Source organism: Oncorhynchus masou, chromosome 28 (assembly GCF_036934945.1).
Source record: "Oncorhynchus masou masou isolate Uvic2021 chromosome 28, UVic_Omas_1.1, whole genome shotgun sequence".
Classification (NCBI taxonomy): domain Eukaryota; kingdom Metazoa; phylum Chordata; class Actinopteri; order Salmoniformes; family Salmonidae; genus Oncorhynchus; species Oncorhynchus masou.
In genome coordinates this window covers 11,635,307-11,645,306 of record NC_088239.1, presented here as the reverse complement: position 1 = coordinate 11,645,306, position 10,000 = coordinate 11,635,307, and the positions used below count along the sequence as shown (strand labels likewise).

The 10,000-nt window shown below is 46.6% G+C and overlaps 1 protein-coding gene across 1 annotated transcript in view; it reads right to left on the bottom strand.

The window, feature by feature from the left end:
- LOC135517159 (zinc finger homeobox protein 4-like) overlaps positions 1-10,000 on the bottom strand; it is a 175,007-nt gene that overhangs the window by 59,901 nt on the left and 105,106 nt on the right. The window contains 1 exon segment of the mRNA XM_064941213.1: positions 7,564-7,798. Coding sequence (XP_064797285.1) covers positions 7,564-7,798 — 235 coding nt within the window.

The following is a 10,000-nucleotide window of genomic DNA, read 5'->3' as shown; positions in this document are numbered from 1 at the left end:
TCAAACCCACATTTAACCACACACACAGACAGAGAGACAGACAGACAGACGGACGGACGGACGGACGGACGGACGGACGGACGGACAGACAGACAGACAGACAGACAGACAGACAGACAGACAGACAGACAGACAGACAGACAGACAGACAGACAGACAGACAGACAGACAGACAGACAGACAGACAGACAATTATTTGTATGGTATTCAGCTAGAGTAAATGAAGAGACAACTGGAGCAGGGCATGAGGAGTTACCAGTCTACCTTCCAGCCCCACCTACAAATAGAATATCTACTAGCAATTACAGCATCAAACTTATTTCATGAAATCCACTCACATGTAAAGTTCTGCACGTGAGCAATCTTTTATTCCCAAATGGGCCTACAATAATCTAGCTGTGTTGCCTATAGGTAATCATAGAATCAAATACCATGTGGTCCCTATAGGTGATCATAGAATCAAATCCCATGTGTTCCCTATAGGTAATCATAAAATAAAATCCCATGTGTTCCCTATAGTTAATCATAGAATCAAATACCATGTGGTCCCTATAGGTGATCATAGAATCAAATCCCATGTGTTCCCTATAGGTAATCATAAAATAAAATCCCATGTGTTCTCTATAGGTAAACATAGAATCAAATCCCATGTGTTCCCTATAGGTAATGATAGAATCAAATCCCACGTGGTCTCTATAGGTAATCATAGAATCAAATCCCATGTGTTCCCTATAGGTAATCATAGAATCAAATCCCATGTGTTCCCTATAGGTAATCATAGAATCAAATCCCATGTGTTCCCTATAGGTAATGATAGAATCAAATCCCATGTGGTCTCTATAGGTAATCATAGAATCAAATCCCATGTGTTCCCTATAGGTAATCATAGAATCAAATCCCATGTATTCCCTATAGGTAATCATAGAATCAAATCCCATGTGTTCCCTATAGGTGATCATAGAATCAAATCCTATGTGTTCCCAATAGGTGATCATAGAATTGAATCCCATGTGTTCCCTATAGGTGATCATAGAATTGAATCCCATGTGTTCCCTATAGGTGATCATATAATTGAATCCCATGTGTTCCCTATAGGTAATCATAGAATCAAATCCCATGTGTTCCCTATAGGTGATCATAGAATTGAATCCCATGTGTTCCCTATAGGTGATCATAGAATCAAATAACATGTGGTCCCTATAGGTGATCATAGAATCAAATCCCATGTGTTCCCTATAGGTAATCATAAAATAAAATCCCATGTGTTCTCTATAGGTAAACATAGAATCAAATCCCATGTATTCCCTATAGGTAATCATAGAATCAAATCCCACGTGGTCTCTATAGGTAATCATAGAATCAAATCCCATGTGTTCCCTATAGGTAATCATAGAATCAAATCACATGTGTTCCCTATAGGTAATCATAGAATCAAATCCCATGTGTTCCCTATAGGTAATGATAGAATCAAATCCCATGTGGTCTCTATAGGTAATCATAGAATCAAATCCCATGTGTTCCCTATAGGTAATCATAGAATCAAATCCCATGTGTTCCCTATAGGTAATCATAGAATCAAATCCCATGTGTTCCCTATAGGTGATCATAGAATCAAATCCTATGTGTTCCCAATAGGTGATCATAGAATTGAATCCCATGTGTTCCCTATAGGTGATCATAGAATTGAATCCCATGTGTTCCCTATAGGTGATCATAGAATTGAATCCCATGTGTTCCCTATAGGTAATCATAGAATCAAATCCCATGTGTTCCCTATAGGTGATCATAGAATTGAATCCCATGTGTTCCCTATAGGTGATCATAGAATCAAATCCCATGTGGTCCCTATAGGTGATCATAGAATCAAATCCCATGTGTTCCCTATAGGTGATCATACATAGAATCAAATCCTATGTGTTCCCAATAGGTGATCATAGAATTGAATCCCATGTGTTCCCTATAGGTGATCATAGAATTGAATCCCATGTGTTCCCTATAGGTAATCACAGAATCAAACCCCACGTGGTCCCTATAGGTGATCATAGAATCAAACCCCACGTGTTCCCTATAGGTAATCATAGAATCAAACCCCACGTGGTCCCTATAGGTAATCATAGATTCAAACCCCACTTGTTCCCTATAGGTAATCATAGAATCAAACCCCACGTGGTCCCTATAGGTGATCATAGAATCAAACCCCACGTGGTCCCTATAGGTGATCATAGAATCAAACCCCACGTGTTCCCTATAGGTAATCATAGAATCAAACCCCACGTGGTCCCTATAGGTAATCATAGAATCAAACCCCACGTGTTCCCTATAGTTGATCATAGAATCAAACCCCACGTGGTCCCTATAGGTGATCATAGAATCAAACCCCACTTGGTCCCTATAGGTGATCATAGAATCAAACCCCACTTGGTCCCTATAGGTGATCATAGAATCAAACCCCACGTGGTCCCTATAGGTAATCATAGAATCAAACCCCACTTGTTCCCTATAGGTAATCATAGAATCAAACCCCACGTGGTCCCTATAGGTAATCATAGAATCAAACCCCACTTGTTCCCTATAGGTAATCATAGAATCAAACCCCACGTGGTCCCTATAGGTGATCATAGAATCAAACCCCACGTGGTCCCTATAGGTGATCATAGAATCAAACCCCACGTGGTCCCTATAGGTGATCATAGAATCAAACCCCACGTGGTCCCTATAGGTGATCATAGAATCAAACCCCACGTGGTCCCTATAGGTAATCATAGAATCAAACCCCACGTGGTCCCTATAGGTGATCATAGAATCAAATCAAACCCCACGTGGTCCCTATAGGTGATCATAGAATCAAACCCCACGTGGTCCCTATAGGTAATCATAGAATCAAACCCCACGTGGTCCCTATAGGTAATCATAGAATCAAACCCCACGTGGTCCCTATAGGTAATCATAGAATCAAACCCCACGTGGTCCCTATAGGTGATCATAGAATCAAACCCCACGTGGTCCCTATAGGTAACTGCTGCTTGATAGCAAAGAAAGTTCAGATATTCTGAAAAGTCTGAAATGAATATCCATCCTTCTCTCCAACCGTCTCCTGTGTACTGTAAAAGGAAACCCTTCAATGTGTATACTAGGGGGCCTCATGAAAGAATATCGTTGTTCCCAAAAAAGAATTTGCCTGAGTTTGGGCACCGGTCGTTGGTTTAAACCCTACATTTCCTTGTGGAAATTCACTATGTGGCAGGAGAATGGAGGTATACAACCGACTACGAAAGAAGACAGAGTGTTTAATAGTGGAACATTTGATAAAGGTCCAGCGGGGGAGTAATACAGGTTGAAAACCTTTTGTTCACTGGTTGAAATGTCAAAAAGATTTGCATGGTAAGTTGTGGCGGAGACTGAAAAGGACAGAACAGAGAGAGTGGAGACTGTGTGTGTGTGTGTGTGTGTGTGTGTGTGTGTGTGTGTGTGTGTGTGTGTGTGTGTGTGTGTGTGTGTGTGTGTGTGTGTGTGTGTGTGTGTGTGTGTGTGTGTGTGTGTGTGTGTGTGTGTGTGTGTGTGTGTGTGTGTGTGTGTGTGTGTGAGAGAGAGAGACAGAATTGGACTTTTAGCAGAGTGAGGTGGAGAATAGGGGTATGTGTTAAAATGCACAGTAATGATTTATCTAAGCTGGCTTGTCTTGTGGCCCTGAACTTCACTGAAGCACCTTTGATCCACTTCTAATTGAAACCAAACGTGTAGATGGCCTACTTCTCTCAATATGTCAGCAATCTCTCTATTCTATTCTCCATATGGTCAAGGCTGTGTGTGTATTGTGTGTTTATTGTGTGTGGGTGTGTGTAAAGGGGTGTGTGTGTGTGTGTGCTTGCGTGTGTGCGAGGTGAAAGGGAGAGAGAGAGAGAGAGAGAGAGAGAGAGAGAGAGAGATAGACAGAGACAGAGAGAGAGAGAGAGAGTGTGAGACAGACAGAGAGACAGAGAGACAGAGAGAGTGAGACAGAGAGAGAGAGAGAGAGAGAGAGAGAGAGAGAGAGAGACAGAGACAGAGACAGAGACAGAGACAGAGACAGAGACAGAGAGACAGAGAGAGAGAGAGAGAGAAAGAGAGAGAGAGAGAGACAGACAGAGAGGGTGAGACAGAGACAGAGAGAGAGAGAGAGAGAGAGTGAGACAGACAGAGAGACAGAGAGACAGAGAGAGTGAGACAGAGACAGAGACAGAGCGACACAGAGACAGAGACAGAGGCAGAGAGACAGAAAGACAGAGAGAGAGAGAGAGAGAGAGAGAGAGGGACAGAGAGACAGAGAGACAGAGAGACAGAGTGAGACAGAGACAGAGAGACAGAGAGAGTGAGACAGAGACACAGAGAGAGAGAGAGACAGAGAGAGAGAGAGAACTGCTTTCACATCTGGTTTGCGTGGCCGTGAATAAACAGGATACTTTGGGGAGGACAGATTCATGTCTAACACTCACGTACATTAATGGTGGCTGGAATGCCATTGAAAACATGTTAGTCTCACGACAGGTCAAGCAAAGCGAAAACAAGTTAAGTATTCACTTCACTGTACCGCATTAGCATAGGAATGATTATATAACAGACTATGACAGTGTCTTCTGGTTAAAATTACAGCGACCCCCCCACACGACCCCCTCACACTCTAAACCGTAGCCCACCTCTCCACACCGTAACCCTGTCTCTACACCGTAACCCCCGTCTCCACACCGTAACCCCCGTCTCTACATCGTAACCCCCGTCTCCACACCGTAACCCCTGTCTCTACACCGTAACCCCCGTCTCCACACCGTAACCCCCGTCTCTACACCATAACCCCCGTCTCTACACCATAACCCCTGTCTCTACATCGTAACCCCCGTCTCCACACCGTAACCCCCGTCTCTACACCGTAACCCCCGTCTCTACACCATAACCCTTGTCTCTACACCATAACCCCCGTCTCTACACCGTAACCACCGTCTCTACACCATAACCACGTGTCTCTACACCGTAACCCCCGTCTCTACACCGTAACCCCCGTCTCTACACCGTAACCCCCGTCTCTACATCGTAACCCCGTCTCTACATCGTAACCCCCGTCTCTACACCATAACCACGTGTCTCTACACCGTAACCCCCCGTCTCTACACCATAACCCCCGTCTCTACACCATAACCCCCGTCTCTACACCATAACCACGTGTCTCTACAGCGTAACCCCCGTCTCTACACCATAACCCCCATCTCTACACCATAACCCCCGTCTCTACACCATAACCACGTGTCTCTACAGCGTAACCCCCGTCTCTACACCATAACCCCCATCTCTACACCATAACCCCCGTCTCTACACCGTAACCGCCCCACCCCACACCGCAACCCCCACACACATTGTAACTCACCTCTCTACACCGTAAACCACCTCTCTACACCGTAACACCTGTCTACAAAGTAACCCCCCACCCCCCACCCCACAGCATTACACCGTCTCTACACTGTAACCCCCGTCTCTACACCGTATCCCATCGTCTCTACACCGTAACCCCGGTCTCTACACCGTATCCCATCTTCTCTACACCGTAATACCTGTCTGCAAAGTAACCCCCCACCCCACAGCATTGCACCGTCTCTACACCGTATCCCATCGTCTCTACACCTTAACCCCGTGTCTCTACACCGAAACCCCCATCTCTACACCGTAACCCCCATCTCTACACCGTAACCCCAGTCTCTACACTGTAACGCCCGTCTCTACACCGTAACCCCAGTCTCTACACTGTAACCCACGTCTCTACACCGTAACCCCCATCTCTACACCGTAACCCCCATCTCTACACCGTATCCCATCGTCTCTACACCTTAACCCCGTGTCTCTACACCGAAACCCCCATCTCTACACCGTAACCCCCATCTCTACACCGTAACGCCCGTCTCTGCACAATAACCCCTGTCTCTCCAAAGGAACCAACCTCTCTATACTGTAACCCACCTCTCTACACCGTAACCCACGTCTCTATACTGTAACCCACCTCTCTACACCGTAACCCACGTCTCTCCACCGTAACCAACCTCTCTATACTGTAACCCACCTCTCTACACCATAAACCACCATCTCTACTCCGTAACCAACCTCTCTATACTGTAACCCACCTCTCTACACCATAAACCACCATCTCTACTCTGTAACCAACCTCTCTATACTGTAACCCACCTCTCTACACCATAAACCACCATCTCTACACACCATAAACCACCATCTCTACTCCGTAACCAACCTCTCTATACTGTAACCCACCTCTCTACACCATAAACCACCATCTCTACACAGTAACCAACCTCTCTATACTGTAACCCACCTCTCTACACCATAAACCACCATCTCTACTCCGTAACCAACCTCTCTATACTGTAACCCACCTCTCTACACCATAAACCACCATCTCTACACCGTAAACGACTCAAAGAAAACCATTCATCTTTTTTTTGTCTCCAAATGTTTTACAGTGCTGCTACACTTATTAGTGTCTGGCAGACCCTGTTCTTAGGGTTAGGTTAGGGTTAACCCAGACCCTGAGCTTAGGGTTAGGTTAGGGTTAACCCAGACCATGAGCTTAGGGTTAGGTTAGGGTTAACCCAGACCCTGTTTGTAGGGTTAGGTTAGGGTTAACCCAGACCCTGAGCTTAGGGTTAGGTTAGGGTTAACCCAGACCCTGTTCTTAGGGTTAGGTTAGGGTTAACCCAGACCCTGAGCTTAGGGTTAGGTTAGGGTTAACCCAGACCCTGTTCTTAGGGTTAGGTTAGGGTTAACCCAGACCCTGAGCTTAGCGTTAGGTTAGGGTTAACCCAGACCCTGAGCTTAGGGTTAGGTTAGGGTTAACCCAGACCCTGAGCTTAGGGTTAGGTTAGGGTTAACCCAGACCCTGAGCTTAGGGTTAGGTTAGGGTTAACCCAGACCCTGTTCTTAGGGTTAGGTTAGGGTTAACCCAGACGCTGTTCTTAGGGTTAGGTTAGGGTTAACCCAGACCCTGTTCTTAGGGTTAGGTTAGGGTTAACCCAGACCCTGAGCTTAGGGTTAGGTTAGGGTTAACCCAGACCCTGAGTTTTTAAATGTTTTGGTCATGAGAAAGGAAATGAATGCTCACTCCAGGGAGAGACGTGTGTGTGTATGTATGTAGGTGTGTTTGTGTGTTGGTGTGTTTGTGTGTTGGTGTGTTGGTGTGTTTGTGTGTGTGAGAGAGAATCTTCCAAAGGTAGAGTTTCATAAGTCTGCCTGCATGGGATGTCCCTGCGTATGGTATGTTTGTGTGTGTGTGTGTGGGTGTATGTGTGTTTTTGCGCGCGTGTGTGTGTGTGTTGGTGATATAGGCGTAGCACCATAATGGGAACAGCATGCTCATTCTGGGGAGATTAGGTGGACTGGACGGCCTGACTCAGGAGAGGGAGGGAGAGAGGGAGGGGTACATGGTGTGGGGGTAGGGTTTGGGTAAAGGATGGAGGAAACAGGGAGTACGAGCAGCAAGTCCCATCCAAGAAAAGCCACATAAAACCATTAATAAACCATTGGCCTTACCTTGTTGTTTAGGGCAGTCTTTAACATGGTAAAGTTGGTGTAGACTCAGGCCATCCTCCTCTCCTCCGAGTCCCTGCTGGTGGAGCTGTAGCTTCCTCAGCCCCTCGTTCTGCTGGTGGCGCGGGGAGCGAGCGTGCTGCACCAGGTTCAGACAGGCCTTGGTGGAGTAGTCACACAGGGCACAGTAGTACACACACTGCTCACTGACACACGTGCTCTCCTGCTTCTGCAAGTGCTGTAGGCGAGAGGAGAATAGAGCAGGGAGATTGTTAACATTTGTAGGAGAATGCTTTTTGAATGATGGTCAAGGTCAAAGGTGACATGAATCATTTGAGTGACTTTGCTCTGGATTCGTATGGACAGCTAACCTGTTGATACCTGAAGCACAGTAAACTGGGACACTGTTATCTAGTCGGGCAAAAATCATGTTTAAAGTGGAAAATGTAGGAATGAAAAAAGAACAAAGGATATTTCTCTTCCTTTATCTGAGCAGACAGCAAAACAAATCTAGTGTGAATCTAGAAGAATCTAGAAGAATGAAAGGATGTGAATAAGCGAACCAAAGAAAAACGTGATAGTACTGACAAAGAGGAGAGGAGAGACGAGATGAGGAGAGGAGAGACAAAGAGGAGAGTAGAGACGAGATGAGGAGAGGAGAGACGAGATGAGGAGAGGAGAGACAAAGAGGAGAGGAGAGACGGGATGAGGAGAGGAGAGACAAAGAGGAGAGGAGAGACAAAGAGGAGAGGAGAGACGAGATGAGGAGAGGAGAGACAAAGAGGAGAGGAGAGACGAGATGAGGAGAGGAGAGACAAAGAGGAGAGGAGAGACAAGATGAGGAGAGGAGAGACAAAGAGGAGAGGAGAGACGAGATGAGGAGAGGAGAGACAAAGAGGAGAGGAGAGACAAAGAGGAGAGGAGAGACGAGATGAGGAGAGGAGAGACAAAGAGGAGAGGAGAGACAAAGAGGAGAGGAGAGACGAGATGAGGAGAGGAGAGACAAAGAGGAGAGGAGAGACAAAGAGGAGAGGAGAGACAAGGAGGAGAGGAGAGAAAAAGGGGAGAGGAGAGACGAGATGAGGAGAGGAGAGACAAAGAGGAGAGGAGAGACGAGATGAGGAGAGGAGAGACAAAGAGGAGAGGAGAGACGAGATGAGGAGAGGAGAGACAAAGAGGAGAGGAGAGACGAGATGAGGAGAGCAGAGACAAAATGAGGAGAGGAGAGACAAAATGAGGAGAGGAGAGACAAAATGAGGAGAGGAGAGACGAGGTGAGGAGAGGAGAGACGAGGTGAGGAGAGACAAAATGAGGATAGGAGAGACAAAGTGGGGAGAGGAGAGACGAGGTGAGGAGAGGAGAGACACAATGAGGAGAGGAGAGACAAAATGAGGAGAGGAGAGACAAAATGAGGAGAGGAGAGACAACGTTAGGAGAGGAGAGACGAGGTGAGGAGAAACAAAATGAGGAGAGACAAAGTAGAGTTTTTGAAAAGGTGTCTTCAAAAGATAATTTGAAAAATCTATTATTTCTCTGACACACAAGGATGCCGAAAGTGCTAGGATTCATAGTGTGTGTATTTGTGTGTTGTGTGCGCCCACGTGTGTCTGTGCTTGGGTGCCTGTGTGCAGGTGTGAGTGTGTGCTTGTGTGTGTGCCTGTGCGTGTGCGCGTGTGTCCTTCTGGGTGTGTGTGTGCGCACACGTGTGTGTATGTGTGTGTGTGTGCGTGGGCGCGTGTGCACGCGCGCGTGTGTGTGTCTGTGTGTGTGTGTGTGTGTGTGTGTGTGTGTGTGTGTGTGTGTGTGTGTGTGTGTGTGTGTGTGTGTGTACCTCGCTGGGCTTCCTGAAATTTCCTCATCAAATAAAATAGTAAGAACTAATAAAAGAAACAGAAGGAGCGTCGGCAGAGCCGTGTTTTGTGTGAGAGATTCTCTCATCATCACCGTGGACAACAGGGAGGTGTATTCAGTGTGTGACTGTCACTTGCAAGCTTTACTTTCACCAACAACAGTTGCTACTAGCTTTGCAGCCATCCGTGCAGCTACCCCCCTCCCTGACCTCCTACCACACCCACATCACCACCCCTCCCCCAACCTCCATACACCCAGGGAAACCAAGCATATCAAGTGTGCCTCCATAGCTGGCAGCCTAATGAACAATGAGCCGAAACAAAAGGCCAGGCTACAGGCTTTATTAACTGGTCCTCTGCTAGAGCACAAAACAGACCTCAGGGGGGGGGGGGTTGGTACGCAGGCAAGCTGCAGGTGTCTGTGTGTTTGAGAAAGAGAGTGAGGGAAAGAGAGAGAAAGAGAAAAAAAGAGAGTTAAAAAACGGACTACTAAGGATTAGTCACATAGTAACCCACATCACTCGCCTCTCTCTCTCCATCTCTCTCTCCCTCTCTCTCTCCCTCTCTCTCTCTCTCTCTCTCTCTCTCTG